The sequence below is a fragment of the Danio rerio genome, chromosome 3 (genome assembly GCF_049306965.1).
Source record: "Danio rerio strain Tuebingen ecotype United States chromosome 3, GRCz12tu, whole genome shotgun sequence".
In the NCBI taxonomy this organism is placed as follows: Eukaryota; Metazoa; Chordata; class Actinopteri; order Cypriniformes; family Danionidae; genus Danio; species Danio rerio.
Window position 1 is genome coordinate 21,791,416 of NC_133178.1, and position 16,592 is coordinate 21,808,007.

General features: G+C 35.8%; 1 protein-coding gene and 1 long non-coding RNA gene across 14 annotated transcripts in view; one reads left to right on the plus strand and one right to left on the minus strand.

Moving 5' to 3' along the window:
- b4galnt2.2 (beta-1,4-N-acetyl-galactosaminyltransferase 2 (SID blood group), tandelm duplication 2) lies at positions 1-14,723 on the plus strand. Of its 13 annotated transcripts, XM_073944362.1 has the most exons (13): positions 1-127; positions 238-295; positions 3,456-3,575; positions 4,181-4,219; positions 4,303-4,440; positions 4,602-4,708; positions 4,922-4,959; positions 6,097-6,274; positions 8,984-9,070; positions 9,193-9,374; positions 9,512-9,655; positions 10,654-10,882; positions 14,354-14,723. In XM_073944362.1, the coding sequence occupies exons 3-13, from the start codon at positions 3,469-3,471 to the stop codon at positions 14,533-14,535; spliced, it is 1,431 nt and encodes a 476-aa protein (XP_073800463.1). In that variant the 5' UTR covers positions 1-127; positions 238-295; positions 3,456-3,468; the 3' UTR covers positions 14,536-14,723. The 13 variants fall into 13 exon arrangements, with proteins under 13 accessions (XP_073800463.1, XP_073800466.1, XP_073800462.1 ...); XM_073944365.1 differs by lacking the exon at positions 4,922-4,959 and having other exon boundaries at positions 10-127; XM_073944361.1 differs by lacking the exon at positions 1-127 and having other exon boundaries at positions 205-295.
- LOC141381188 (uncharacterized) overlaps positions 1-16,592 on the minus strand; it is a 30,414-nt gene that overhangs the window by 5,243 nt on the left and 8,579 nt on the right. The gene's annotated exons all lie outside the window — the stretch shown is intronic.

The following is a 16,592-nucleotide window of genomic DNA, read 5'->3' on the forward strand; positions in this document are numbered from 1 at the left end:
GCCACAAACACAGAAGGCAAAATGGATGATGACACTGACATCACTCTTAAGTCTAAAATTGTTTTATGTCAGACTTCTTAAATATACGAATCTGAGCATATTTGTCTCATACAGAGAAATGTCCAGGGCAGTTTTCTGCTGTTGTTGCAATATTTTCAATAAAAGAAATGTTAATGTTAAGAAAAGCTAAATTTAGTTTTTGTCAGGTTTGTTCAAGTGATTGGTTTGTTTCTTCAGGATGAGAAACGATGTTCATGCAGTACACGAAAGTAGGCCTAACTGTCAGATAACAACGGTAGGCAGTGTTTTTCATATTATTTCATTATTTTTATGAGCATTCTTATATGTGTGTTTTAGGTCCGTGTGCCTTCATATTCTGTGAAATTCCACCAAAGCCAGATTTGATTTGACTGTGGCGTGTTTTTAAAGAAAACTACAAAAAAGCCAAAGTAATGAGTCTGACCATATGAAAGTGTTTTTCGTTGTAGAAATTTTTAAGTTGTAAAATAGTTCATACCAATAATATATGAATCTTTTATTACCATTATTCCATGTCATCGCCGTCTGCATTTTATAATTATTTTACGTTTTGCGTGAACAATGACCCGGGGTTGATAGACGGCGCAGGTGATTGTCATTAACCATCGACCACGCGTTTTCGAAAACAACACTCAAGTTAAGTGAAAGCTATTCCTTTATGTGCTGTTGTTTTGCTTATTGTTTACGATTGAGCCGTTTGATTTATTTTTAGCCTTATGTCATCAACGCTTTTGTGTCTAAACAGAAAGCAGCAGTGTTTGCGACCCGTCTATACGGATGTGACAGGTTAAATTTGATAACTTCATGCTTCTTTACGGGTGTCACTCGTAGTTTATAATCGTTAAGCCGTTTCAAAGGCGGTGTTATTATTAGCTCTGTTATGTGTTTGGTTAAAGTCCAGCTGGTAAATAACCAGATCGTACAAGAGATAGTTGCAGGGACGTATTTTGAGCTGGGGGACTGAATAAATATTCAGCAAGCATTTGCCGCCGTAGTAAATAAAAAAAATGTTTAATTTCTAAACGGAAAAAATACGGCAGTTAGTCCATTTTTTAAGGTATGCGTCATAGTTGACATATCCAAGCACGTTAAAATTAGTTTTGTGACGTTTTGGCTTTGACATTGAGCTTTAAAATGTGGCAAATTTACATTCGAGCTCATTCTGTAATGAAAAATGAACATATAGGCTAATAGCAGAGGAGATTATAAAAGTCAACGTGAAAAAAGCATAACGTGGCTTAATATACCAACCAGAGAAACCCAAATTTCTGTCAAACTTTTCTTGTAATTAACCCTAACTACTGTAAAAAGAACGAGCCCCAATTTTATAGATGAAGTAAAAACATCACTTTAAGCGTTTTCTCCCCATTCAAGTGCATTACAGGGAAAACGCTTAACGTGGTTTAACAATTATGCAAAACAAAAATCCATGAATTTCACTTGTAATTGACAATAACTACTAGCAAAGGTGGATGAAGTGAACTGTGACGTTAAACGTTTTGTCCCCATTGAAGTCCATTATCAGAGCTTAATGTGGTTTAACTTAACAACATCTGGGGACAATCCAATTTCTATAAAAATATACTCATACACACTTTCTGCTGTTAAAAGAACAAGCTTTTATTTTACTGTATCAAGTGAACAATATCACTTTAAACATTCTCTGTATAGAAGTTCATAAAGGAAACAGCTCAACGCTGACCAGGGAAACCCAAATTTCTGTCAAACTTTACTTGTGATTAACATTGACTATTGTCATAAGAGCGGGTCATAATTTTGTTGATGAAGTCAGCAATTTTACATTCAACTTTTTCTCCCTGTTTGAAGTCCGTAATAAGGAAATGCTTAACATGACTTTACAGCAACTGAGTGAAGCCAAATGTTGTTCATAAAATCTAATCTTATTCATAATAGATTAACCCTTGCTATCAAAAGAATGCGCGTGTGCATGTCATTGACATGCCCACTCCAAAATAGGGGAGAATGCTTTGCACAATATTGTTCACTTTAGCTGTGCAAATGGGGCTCATTATTTTGCTAGTAGTTACGTTAATCACAATATGAGAGAAAATTTATTTTTCATGCTTATTGTTAATGTACATGTTCAAAGAATAAAGTACAGAGCAAAACAAATAAATAAGGAAAGAAGAAAATGAAAAAAGGTCAGGGATGTACAAAACACACAATATTAGACAAACCAATATATGTGCATGTATGCATACTAATAAACGGTCAGGGCCCTGTGAGGTTACAGGATCTTGAAGGCTTCAGGTAAGAAAAATGGTTTAATGTCTTTTTTTTATTAGTGCTTTCCTTTATGTTGTTTGTATAATATTCAAATTCTTTTAGTATAGCAGGATAAAATAGTTTTTAGTTAATATTTTTTTCTTTTCTGTTTTGCTAACAGATCATTAGGGATATTGATGTGCCATTGTTGTGAATTTTTAAAGATGCTTGTGAATTCGTTGTGTGCCATGCTGTTATTCAGTAGACTTTTCCACATCTTCAAACATGACATGGCACAAAGCAAAACCTGATTGGTTGGCTAACCTGTCAGTCATATATCATAATGGGTGGTTCTTGACCATTAAAAGTGGCCAAAGTTCCATAGAAGGGTATAAACGGAGGTTAGAGCCAGCTCTGAATGGGCTGGTCAGCTCTAAGTGAGCTGTACAAACCTCCTGGAGTTTACATTGATTTATTTAATGTCTTGTACATGGACATGGAATCCAACCTATTGTGTTTTATTAATGTTCTATCACCATCCGATCCTTACTCCCACTTCAATAGTATCTAGCTGCAGATTTGCAGTCTCAGTCATGCAGTCTTAAGACACATGCACTCAATAGAACAGGTGACATCACTGTGAAATTGGGTTAGGAGCGGTGTTAGTTGTGCGCATATGGTCTGAGCTTGAATGTAATTCCGTCTGCAGCCAGACCCTTCTCTCCTTTAATGTCACCTAACTTACTTGCAGCATAACTTCCTTGCACTTGGTGTTCTCTGTGCTGCAAAGATACCTGCTTGAAAGTTCACAAACCTTCAGTATGAGGTCTGGCTACATAGGTTACTTCAGAAAAGATACTCCAAATATCTGTTGGCGACTAAACTTTAAGCTTGTTTGAAAGACCTCTTTAATAGTGATAGACACAGTATTTAATAATGCAATTTGGTTGTATTTGTAAATGTTTCCTTTCCTTGAAATGATTTCTTTAAACTTCTAGTCCATTTCAAAATGTAGCTTTGTGATTTGATCCGTTTTGTTTCTCATAATGCAATATGCTGTGTTGATATTATATAGTCTTAAAGCATTTTTAAAAAGTAACTGAACTGCAACAGTATCAAACTGCAGTCAATGTTCTACAATGATTTTAGCTTGTTGATGCTAATGATGTGTGTTTTATTGATCCTTACAGATCATCTTTCATAATGAACTGCAAACACCACCTGCTGCTGAAAGGTTTCCTGCTTCTGCTTGCTATTTGTTTCATCCAACTGGGGATCATGAGTGTCAAGAAAGACATAATAGCATCAAGGTAAAAATTTTAGCTTTTTTTCGCCTTAATCTCTCCATGTTTCTTGTCATTTAGCAGGCCGTTTAATTGTGAATAGCCCTATCCATTAGAATCGGGCTGCTACTGTGTCTTTATATCATCTTTTTGTGTCAACCTTTTTTTTTTGTATCATCTTTTTTGTGTTTCTTGTCATTTAGAAGGCCATTTAATTGGGAACAGCCCTATTCATTAGCTGCTTGCTCACCGCTTATCAAAGTTGATATTTAGCCGAACCACTATGTCTGTGTTTTGTAACATTTGATTTTTATGAGGTGGGTTTTTAGCCCAAAGCTTAACCCCCAACCTTGGGGACCAGGACATATACACATACACTACGGACAATTACGGACAACCTGTAGTGCATGTCTTTGGATTGTGGAGGAAACTCATGCAAATACAGGGAGAACATGCAAACTCCACAGAGAAATGCCAACTGACCCAGCCGGGGCTTAAACCAGCAACCTTCTTGCTGTGAGGCAACAACGCTACCCACTGCGCACACCCCATTAGCTGCTACTTTTTCTATATTTGTTGCATTACATCTTTTACATCTATTTAATCGGTTGCCTTCTTTATTTGCTCAACAGTTCCGGCCCCCAACCTGGCAAAGTGTTCGCCAAGCCACAGTGAGTGATGCATGTGTCCAAATGTAGTTTAAAGGACAATCCTTGATATTTTGTAATCACATTTTTTTGTTTTTCCCCCACAGCATTGAAACGTTTCTCTATACAAATCGCTTATCGTGTTCTCTTGAAGACGCTGTACTCACAAGACAGCATGTGCCACAAAATGAGCTGGAAGACATTGTGAAACGCAGAGCAGAGGAGTACAGACAACACCAAATCAGGTGGAAATATTCCACGTTATTTCTTTCTGCCACAGTTCAGTAAAAGCATCAATTAGAAATGCCTGTGTCTTACTGAATATCTGCCTAGTGAAGATCAAAATTTAAAAACAATTTATTAACTTTTGATTTATTTATTTTTTTATTTCTATTTTTTTTCTCAGGATGGAAGCAGACATAGCCAGTCTGATTCTTGCACCTGCAAACTCTCCTCTCCAGTATCCAATCACAGGTTTCACAATATCTCCATTGAAAAAATCAATAGTACCAGGTAAGTGTTCTTGAGCTGATGCCCGATTTAAAGTTGCTTCAATAAGCAATCTCTGCTATATATGCTGCTTTTAACAGTTGATGTCTGTACTAGTATTACTAAATGAACAGTTTTGCAGCACTATAATTAAGCTATTGCTTTTTTGTAGTTGTTTTAATGCTCAAGTTATTTTGATAAAATTCATTGTCCCTGATTAAATGACACATTTTTAAGGTCTTGCTCTTCATGCACAACAGAGGAAGGTGTACAAGGTTGGTTTAGACAACAACAATTTTGTGCTTCTTGATCTATTTTTCTTAACTGGGTGATGGGCTAAAATTTCAAAGATTTTATTTGTTTCTTACTGTGGCTGCGTCTGACAGCTAAGAAGTGCTTACAGATCTGGAGAACATTCTGAAAACTTACCCTTAAAAAAACTGGATAAAACCAAAATTGGCGTGCAAAGCCCTGGGAGTCATTTGTATGCAAGTTAAGTGACCATTTAAACTAATAGTACTGTAAGTTAAAAATAATGTGGCTTTGTAATCAATAGTTTCAGATATTTACCTTACTCCAAATAAATAAATAAATAAACAAACAAATGAGTGAATCTGCAGCATTTCAGTGTCATCAATATGATCATTCCATGTCATTTTCATCTTTCTTTTTTCAATTCATCTTTATTTCTATAGCGCTTTTACATTGTAGATTGTGTCAAAGCAGCTTTGAAACTGTGTCAATTTTCAGAGTTGAAGTTTATTTCAGTTCAGTGTGGTTTAATTTTCATTGCTGAAAGTCCAAACACTGAAGAGCAAATCCATCGATGCACAACTCCACAAGTCCCAAACCAAGCAAGCAAGCAAGCAAGCAAGCAAGCCAGTGGTGAGGAACAAACTTCACCAATAACAAAATGTCACCGTCTGAGAGATGTAGTTTCACAATTTGGACTCATCTGAAAATAACTTAAAAAACACAAAAACAACTTAGAGATAGTTCACTCAAAAATAAAAATGTTCTCACCTTCAAGTAATTCTAAATGTTTGTGAGTTTCGTTCTTCTGTTTAACATGCACACACACACACACACACACACACACACACACACACACACACACACACACACGCACACACACACACACACACAACATGAAAGAAAGCTAAAAACCAGTAAAAGTTAACTTCCATAGCAGGAAAACACATATCTAAGCTTTCAGACACAGCCTTCATTCAGTCTCAAATACTGTTAAATCCATTCTTTACATTTAATCTTTGCTAACTCAACCTAAATTCTTTTTCTATGGTCTGGTTTAACTTTCAGGGGCTTTGTGTATGAGCAAGGGTGTTGATTGGAAGTAGATGGCAAATACTGTTGCACAGCTCATTCACATTAAAACACATTCATGTCTGCAGGTGTCTTTGAGTGTGATGAGTGGTGTGCTCTCAGTGGAGGATGTTCAGGATGAACAGGTGGAAGGACAAGGCCAGAGTGAACTGATCATCTCGTCCAGCAACCTCACACAACTTAATGATCTGCTGTCCAGAGTGAGCTACACCAGCACCGTCTACCACATCAAAACATCAGACCTGGGTGAGAACAGCAGACATGCTTACTTTATGTAAAGGTATTTTAGAAAATGCATTCTGGCTAATCTCTTCAGTTGAAAAGAAGAATTCTAGTCTGCAAAAGAGCAAAATATATTTATTTAATGAATGGTGTGATCAATCTTGAGGATTGTTTTGTTTTTCTACAGAGATATCTATATGCTGCTACATGTTCTGACATGCATCTGCAAAGCTGCCACATTTATTTATTCATTATTTTACTATTTTATTTGGCCTATGATTTTTTGACACTTTAAAACTTTCATTATACAATTTTTGAACATCCCTAAATTTGTTTTGAAGTCTCTTACAGGACCTGAACATGGTCAAAAACAGTTTAATTTTCATATATTATGCATTTATTTAAATTTGTTAAAATATAAAAGCTGATTAATTGATTTGTTTAATTCTTATGAAGATTTATTCTTCATTTTTTCAGCTTCAAGAATAATATTTTCTGTCACACAAGAGAAACTGTTTTGTGTCTACACTTGCACTTTGTTTGAGGCTCAAATGGACCATTGTTCATGGGCAGCTAATGAGGAGCCAATTATGCTGGAAAATGAACGTGGAATTCTAGATGACTTGAATGGATTCTTCTTTAGAGGGAATACATTTAATTATCATGAAAACATCTTCAAAACATTACTGATCTTTTATGTTCACAGAGAAGTACATTTACAGTGCATTCGGAAAGTTTTCATAAAATCTTTTCACATTGTCATTATGGGGTATTGTGTGTAGAATTTAGAGGAAATAAAATTATTTAATCCATTTTGGAATAAGGCTGTAACATAAAAAATATGGAAAAATTGAAGCGCTATTAATACTTTCCGGATGCACTGTACATACTGCATAAAAGGTCATATTTGGAAAAGCATAATGAGGCACTTTAACTTTGTTGTTGTTATAATAACATTGGTCAATGACAACATTTCTCCAAAAGAGGGCACTGAAAGCTAGACTGGTAGCCATGAAGAATAACCTGAACTAAAGCAGATGCCACTGCATTTAAAAGGGACATATTTTTATAGGTCCACATCTATCTAAGGTCAATTAAATAAAACTATTAATTTCCTAATTTATATAAAGAGCTCCTATTATGCATCATAAAAGGTGATTGTTTTGGGGGGGTCTTCAACAACAGGCTGATTATGCATGCAAGGTCAAAAAACCTTTCATGGTCTTATAATATACATTTGTTTTTACCTAATTATCCCACTGATTCCCATATGATTTATTCAGCGAATTATTATTATTATTATTATTATTATTATTATTATTATTTTCCCAAACCCCTCCTTTGCGTTATGCTAATCTGAACTGAATGGTCAAATGAGTCTGTTCTGATTGGTCGACTGTGCTCAGTGCGAGATGCAAAGAAACACCCAATATGTCCAAAGCAACAAGCATTCAGAGAACGGAGTACAAGCCAGAAAAGACAAGGAGGCAACCATTTAAATCACTATTGTGATCAGCAGGAAGAGGAAACTTGTCCATATGAACTGTGTACAAAGTCCCTGTCAAGGTTTGATAAAGCACCATGAACAATATGTTATTGTATTAATTAACAAAAAAATTACAGGAGCAAACACAACACAAATTTCGCTTGGCTATACATTGATGTTGTTATGAAAATTGCTGTAAACTTTAACCATTTAATCCCCAGAGCTCCACATCTTTTACCATGGCCAATCATTTTCAGTCATGATCAGTCCCATCTCCCACACTTCACTAGAGAAATGCAGGTCCATGTTTTGTTGGGCCCGGCACCCTTATATATGGCAATGTTTCATGTCAACATCAATACGAAATGGCTAAAGATTTGAACTCAGGACTATTCATATCAAAAGATTAAAAAAATTGCCTCAAAAAGCAAACAAAATCAATGTCATTTTAAACAGAATGGAGTTACACTAGAAAAGCTGCACCTGTTTTTGCTTTGATTTGCTCGCAGGTGTCTTTTGCATTGTCCTCTATCCGTTGAATGACTTTAAAAATCTGATTCATTTACAACATTTAATTGAAACATTTATTATCAGTTCGATTTTTTTTTTTTTTCCCGTTTAGAAATAAAAAAACAAACAAACAAAGTTTACATTTAATTAGAAATGACGATTTCTGTTAAAGGTTTTAGCCCCAACCTTCCTAATCATTCTCACTCTCTTTACAAATGGTATGGCAGGCCAAATCAAAGATTACCATGGGCCAACTTTGGTCTACGAACCCTGGCCAAAAGTAAACTCCGGTTTTAAACCTAAACAAGTGCACATGTGATAACCATTTTATTTGTGCTTGTCAAACGGTGCTTGAGCTTTAAATTGACAATTTTTCAAATTGTGTAGTTGTGATATTTTTCTCTGCTCTCGCGACCTTTTACCATTAAACCAAAAACACTCAGGGATTGTTCATCCAAAAATGAAATCTCATTTATTCTCAATTTAATCATTCTCTGTTTGCTCCACACTTGTTTGAGATTCTTTCTTCTGGAAGTTATACTGAAAGATAATAGAAAGGAAATATCTGTTGATGTTCATGGCTGCTTTTTTTTCCCCTATGTTCTTCACAAAGTTGTTTGTCTTCAACATAAGTTAAACAAATGTTTAAAATCACTTTGTTGCATAAACCCTACCCTAAGGTTCTTGCATAAACCCTGCTTTCAATAATACTTATTCAAATCAATTCTTCTTTTTAGTTATTTTCTCTTTTGAAGACCATTTGGCAATGTTTCCCATCACAATTAAGAGACAGTCAGTTCCTGTCCTGTTTGATCCAGGGAATGGTAAGACAAGCCCAAGTTAGAGTGCATCAAACCACTTGCTATCATGTCATTAGATATAATGAACATTTATTTCCTGTAGATAAACGGTTTATAGAAATAGACTTCTCTCTCTGGCAATCTAGATATCAACTCACAAGTAACCATAATAACCAAGACTTTTCTGAGGTATGAGGAGCTGAATATCCTTTTAAACAGTATCAGGAAGTTTTATCCAAAAATCAAGATCCTTATTGCTGACGACAGCATACAACCTAGAACTGTGTCTGGAGACAATATAGAGCACTACATCATGCCTCCTGCAAAGGTAACCCCTTTTTTTGTGTGCCACATGAACATGTGCCTGATTTGCTTTTGCAGACAGGCCTCATTTCAACTGATCTTTTAGTTTAATTTCTGCCCTGCTGTAAACTGATGACTATTGATTGTTTTTTGCTTACTCAGGGATGGTTTGCTGGAAGGAATCTTGCTCTATCACAAGTTGAAACCAAATATTTCTTGTGGGTGGATGATGACTTTGTATTTTTGAAAGATACCCGGATCGAGAGCTTTGTGGAGATTATGGAAGCTGTTCCAGAACTGGACATTGTAAGAAATCTTTTTCTGTATTCACCGGTTGACATGACCTTTCATTTTCACTATCAGGCATGACAAAAATGAATATAATTAATATGGTCAAATGGGTAAACATTTCTTTGTCTTGAGCCAAATCTCAAAACTGTCCTGTGGTATGACTGTCTTTAGCATAAATCAATAAATTCCAGCTCTTATAAATCAAAGAAAGAATTATATATCAATATATATTCCTTTGTAAACAGCAGCGGTTGCTGCTTTTGCTTTAATTATTTTTTGAACAGATTATTAATTGGTCTGACTTAAACCATGTGTGCGTGATCACACATGGTATGTTTTTACCTGTTTTCTTTTGCTTATTTATTTTTGTTAATCTGGTTTAATTATCTTTTTTTTTTACAATAACATTGCTTTAATATGAGATTAACTCCCTATTTTTGTGTAGTTAACTGGTGATCTAGAACCTATATTATATATATAATTACATAATTTAGGTATATTTAAGATGTATGACAATGCTTCTTTTATAGATGTTACAAAAAAGTGAAATGTATGAAGGGGCATGTGGACATTACACAAAATCTAAACCAAGTATTTTAGCATGTCAAAGTCAAATTTATGCATATAAAATATATTTTTCCAACAATGAAATTGTGGCCAGTAAAAATGGCAGGCGGCTAGTAGTTTTGAAAGTCTACTAGCCACAGTGGCTGGTGATCAAAAAAGTTAATGTCAAGCCCTGCTCACTATGTATTATTAATAGTAGATTTTTTTTCTCAATGTCACACCATAGGACATATGGTCAGTTTTAAAAGTCATGCAATTGGTAATGTTAGTGACCCCTTGTACTTTTTCAAACATCAGAATTAAAGCTACATCAATAGTATTTTTTCTTCAAAAAGGGTTTGTTAAATAAATTATTTTACTGTCTCAACTATCCATATATCTGTAGATATCCTCATGTCTAAAAATACTTTTATCAATGAAAAATTATTGTTTTTTTTTCTGTTTAGCTTGGTGGCAGCGTGATTGGTGATCCGCCTTATTTCATTCTTGAATATGACGAGGGAGATGAGGAAGAAGGCGGCTGCCTGAGCCGTATTTACAATCAGTTTCATCAGCCACTTCCAGGCTTTGATGACTGTGTTCTAGTAGATGGAGTTGTAAACTACTTTTTGGCTCGGACTGATGCAGTGAGAAGGGTTGGTTTCGACCCGTTCCTGAAAAGGGTGGCCCATTCTGGTACGAATTTCAAAGTTATTTTGTTTTTTTAAGAGTAATTTCTTCTGGTTAAATCCATTGTTGTTTCTAAATCTTTTGAGGCATTTATACTTTTACATAATTTTATTTATTTTTTTTTACGGAAAGTGACCTTACTATAACAATTCCTTCATGTTGTCCCAACACACATAAATTGTTAACTAAATGTTTTTTATTTACGTGAATTCAACATAAAGTAGGTTGTCCCAAAAACAACAATAAAATTGTGTTGTTTCAGCTCATTTTAAATAAGTGACTTGAACAAGCAGCAAACGTCATTTTTTGAGTGTTTTTAATATTTTGGAGAATATTCATTGCATTAATGTTGTTATTTTATTTCCTTCTGGTCTGCTATTGTAGTTGTCAAGTTTATAAAATGCGGTTGTTTCAATCAAAGCAGCTTCACATTAATAAATTTGTGGTAAAGTTGATCAGTTGAAAACTTGTGTATATATATTTATCATAATAACAAAATAGGCCATTTATAGTGCCGAGAAAACAGCAAGGAAAACATCAGATGATGGAGATTCTCTCCAACTAGGCAATATGGTCATGTAAAGTTGTCATATACAGTTGAAGTCAGAATTATTAAACCCCCTGAATTATTAGCCCGCCTGTTTAATTTTTTCCCAGTTTCTGTTTACCGGAGAGAAGATTTTTTTAACACATTTCCAAACATAATAGTTTTAATAACTCATCTCTAATAACTGATTTACTTTATCTTTGCCTTGATGACAGTACATAATATTTTACTAGATTTTTTTCAAGACACTTCTATACAACCTAAAGGTAAATTAAAAGGCTTAACTAGGTTAATTAGGTTAACTAGGGGGTATTTAGGCAAGTTATTGTATTACGGTGCTTTGTTTTGTAGACTATCGAAAATATATAGCTTAAAGGGGCTAATAATTTTGACTTTAAAATGTTTTTAAAAATTAAAAACGGTTTTTATTCTAGCTGAAATAAAACAAATAAGACTTTCTCCAGAAGAAAAAATATTATCAGACATAATGTGAAAATTTCCTTGCAAATGAAAAACATCATTTGAGAAATATTTAAAAAAGAAAAAAATTTAAATTGGGGTTCATAATTCTGATACATTTATATACAGTTAGGTCTATAAATATTTGGACATTCTAACATTTTTGGCTCTCTACACTAAAACAATCGCTTTAAATGAAACAGACAAGACGTGTTTAACTGCAGACTGTCAGCTTTAATTTGAGGCTTTTTGCATCCAAATACGGTGAACGGTGTACAGCAGTTTTCATATGTGCCTCCTACTTGTTAAGGGTCCAAAAGTAATTGAAGAGAATAATGATAATCATAAATCAAACGTTCACTTTTTAATACTTAGTTGCAAATCCTTTGCAGGCAATTACAGCCTGAGGTCTGCAATGCATAGACATCACCAGACGCTGGGTTTCATCCCTGGTGATGCTCTGCCAAGCCTCTACAGAAACTAACTTCAGTTCCTGCTTGTTCTTGGGGCATTTTACCTTCAGTTTGGTCTTCAGCAAGTAAATATATAACACACAGTAACAACATTCTACCTCTTTTCCTTCAGAACTCTGTGGTTGCTTCTGCAGTATGCTTTTGGTTATTCCCCATCTGACACTTCAGAATTCATTCTGCTGTCTTTGTCAGCAGTCAATAAATACAAGAGAACCAGTTCCATTGACAGCCATACATGCCCACACCATGTCACTAGAACCACCATGCTTCACTGCTTAGCTTGAGCAGTTCCTTTCCTTCTGCGTACTCTTCTCTTCCCATCACTCTGGTACAAGTTGATCTTGGTCTCATCTCTCCATAGGATGTTGTTCCAGCACTGTGAAGGCTTTTTAGTACTCTTATCTGGCCTTCCTGTTTTGAGACTCACCAGTGATTTACATCTTGAGGTGAACCCTCTGTATTCACTCTGGTGTAATTTTCTCTTGATTGTTGACTCTGACACACATACACCTACCTCCTGGAGAGTGTTCTTGATCTGGCCAACTGTTGTAAAGGATGTTTTCTTCACCAGGGAAAGAATTCTTCGGTCATCCACCACAGTTGTTTCTGTGGTGTTTCGGGTCTTTTGGTGTTGCTGAGCTCACTGGGTGTTCTTTCTTTTTAAGAATGTTCCAACCAGTTGTTCTGGCCATGCTTAATGTTTTTGCTATGTCTCTGATGGGTTTGTTTTGTTTTTTCAGACTAAAGAGGGCTTGCTTGACTGATAGTGACAGCTCTTTGCATCTCATCTTGAGAGTTGACAGTAACAGATTCCAAATGCAAATAGCAAACTCGAAATGAACTCTGGACTTTTTATCAGCTCATTGTAATTGGGATAATGAGAGAATAACACACACCTGGCCATTGAACAGCTTAGAAGCCAATTGTCTAATTACTTTTGGATCCTTAACAAGTTAGAGGCACATATGCAAATTGTTTTCATTCCTACAACGTTCACCTGATTTGGATGTAAATGCCTTCAAATTAAAGCTGATACTCTGTAGTTAAAGCACACCTTGTTTGTTTCATTCGATTGTGTTGTTGTATAGAGCCAAGCATGTTAGAATCGTGTTGATGTCCAAATATTTATGGACCTGACTGTAATTTGTAATTGTGGATGTCTGAACTCATTGAATTAACCAGAAAACCAATTAATTGAAAAAGATTTCCAAGTTTCAGATACACCTACCTATTGCATTCTTAACAGTTTGGAAAATGTCAATACTGAAATGAGTGTCAATTTTGTCTGATTTTGTTCAAAATTAAGTCATCACAGTTTGTAGATTGGAAGTAAATGTTTATTGAAGTTGGTTCATTGTATGTATATTTATACACAGAGAGAGATTTATGGTACACATAGGACTAAACTGAATTGCCAAAGTAGTGAATATTTAACTAAAACAAAAATATGCATAATTCAGAAATAAAGCACTCTTTCATCTCATTTTTGTAAGAGAATAAAAAGGTAATATCCTGAGAAATTGGGACAAATTATAAATTGTCAAACAGAAGTTGTGGCATGCATGTGAAATCACACTCTTTTTGTTCTCATGGTACATAAGTGTCCAGACATGCAGTAAAAAGCGCTGATGTTATCTTGGTCAGATGATCTTGTTAGACAGGCAAAGGATGCCACATAACCACACTGTTTTGATGACAGTCATTCTGAAATGCCTGAGCAGGCATTGAGGTTTTGTGCACTGCGAATTGTACTCTGGTCTAGTCAGGTGTTCTTTTGAGTTAGTCACATTTATTTATTTATTTATTTATTTTTTATTTTTATTGTTTTTAAATACCTTTCTTTCCTTCACATATCTTTATCATAATGATCGCAAGTCTCTACTCATTTTATATGTAATGAAATGTATAATGTATTAATTCATTTTAGAGTAACATCATTAAAGCTTTTTCTTCAGCTTCATAATTGGATGTTTTTTTTTTTTGTTTTTTTTTTCCTAGAGTTCTTCATGGATGGACTTGGCCAGTTGCTGGTTGCCTCCTGTGAAAGATTCACCATTGGCCACCAGGGGCATCGTTTTGAGAAAAAATATAGTCACTACAGGACCCAGACGGATGCTGATAAAAGAAAAAAACTCTCTCATCATTTCTTCAAGAACTATCTGAAATATGTCAAGTTCTAGAGGGTTTTTGTTTCAGCTTTAGCTTTGGAAGAAGTGCTTGATTAAAGCCATAACCAGGATTAGGACTGCTTTGCGTCTATGCGTTCATAATTTTTTTTCTTTAAGTTTTCTTTAGTTTAATTTATTTGGTGAATGTTGTTACACACGCACACATATGAATAATAAAAATAATATGTAAATTGCCCTCAGCTTGTTCTTATAGAGTCTGATCCTGAAATATTATGGTGGTGTGTTTTGTGAAAATAAGAGGAATAGGACTGAACTCGCTAAAATGTGGCAGCATATTCATTCATTTTCCTTTGGTTTAGTTCCTTATATATCAGGGCTCACCACAGCGGAATAAACCGCCAACTATTTTGGCTTATGTTTTATGTAGCTGATGCCCTTCCGGCCACTATGCAATACTGGGAAACACCCATGTACTCGCATTCTCACACACACACACTTGTTCACTATGGCCAATTTAGTTTACCCAATTCACTTAAACCACATGTCTTTGGACTGTGGGTGAAACCAGGGGACCCGGAGGAAACCCACACAAACATGGGGAGAACATGCAAACTCCACAAAGAAATGCCTACTGGCCCAACTGGGGCTCGAACCAGCAACCTTTTTGCTGTGAGGTGACAGTGCTAACCACTGAGCCACTGTGTTACCTCAGCAGCATACTTTTGTACCAAACTAAAACGTGCCCTAAAAACTAAGTTGGTTTTATCATTGCATTACCAGATCAGACCAAATGAATGAAAGTCCTTGTCTGCCTGCAAACTTAAAAAACTTGGGTTTTCCTCAACCTCAGGACAGTTTCTTTCCAGTCTTATAAGTGTCATGGCGAAATCTGGGGAGTAACTGAGATAATTGAATAAATAATAGATCATATTCTGCTAATGTATTTAGCTAAATGTTTTGTACTCGATGTAAGCTATTAAACTAATGGATTGAGAACAACAAAGTATATTAAATATCATCAACTTAATAACAATGGTCTTGTCCCTTTGTATCACTGTATTTTATTCAGCAGCTAGCTCTCTGCAACTCTCAAATGGTTACCCACTGAGGTTAAGCAGGGCTGTGCCTAGTCAGCTTTCTCATGTGGTCTCCCATCCAGGTACTAAGTTGATGCCAGAAGTGATGTTAGTGCTACCAACAGGGGTTGCCCTACCTGCGGCATGTGTGGGTCCTTATGCCCCAGTATATTGATGGGAACTGTTTACTGCTTAGTGAGCGCTGTCATTTGGAGGACAAAGTCCTGACTTTCTGTGGTCGTAAAAATCCCACTAGGCTCTTCTAAAAAAGAGTAGGGGTTTAACCCTGGCATCCTGCCCAAATTTGTCCACTGGCCTCTGTCCATAATGGCCTCCTAACTATCACCATATCATAATTGGCTTTATCACTCTGTCTCCACCAATCAGATGGTGTGTGGTGCACAGTCTCGCGCTATATAGCTGCAGACGTGTTAAACAAAAAAGATTCAGGTGGATGCTTCACACTGGTGGTGGATGAGGAGACACCCCCCCCCCCCCCCCTCACACCCAACCAAAACTTTTCAAATGGACATACATGTAATTTGAATTACTACTTGTGATTTGAAATTGTGGTTTGGTATTGGTGAATATTATGACTGTCCAACGCTATCTCACGGCAATTTGTAACATTTCGATTTAGTGGCTAGTTTGAATGAAATCGTACAATCTCATTTGTACAGTTTAGTACCATTTGCTTATCCACCAAAGACGGTTAGGTTTAGGGGTGGGCAGTGACAGATTTAGGGATGGGCAATGTGGGCGATTGCCCAGGGTGGGATCCTGCTTGGGACGGCATAGAGACCTCCCAGAGGGTGGCGTTGATTTTGCGCTGCTACTGGGGATGGTGTTGTGTGCCAAGCCTCCTTTTAAAAATCTCCTTTTCAAAATCGACTGAACTCTGAATTAGCCACTAAACTGACAAAATGTAAAATATTTACGTTTCGTCACAAGATCAGGCTGGACTGACAGATTGCTCAGAAACAAAAACGACACTCCAAAAATATGTTTGCTACTTGTTCAGACTACTTAATT

What these genes read in the sequence shown, in the direction of transcription:
- b4galnt2.2 (XM_073944360.1), top strand. Translation starts at nt 2,192, where the DNA reads ATGAAAAAAGGTCAGGGATGTACAAAACACACAATATTAGACAAACCA. An exon ending in CATCAAAACATCAGACCTGG is followed by an intron (nt 6,275 to 8,983) that starts GTGAGAACAGCA and finishes TCTTCTTTTTAG; the next exon opens with TTATTTTCTCTTTTGAAGAC. An exon ending in CTGTTCCAGAACTGGACATT is followed by an intron (nt 9,656 to 10,653) that starts GTAAGAAATCTT and finishes TTTTCTGTTTAG; the next exon opens with CTTGGTGGCAGCGTGATTGG.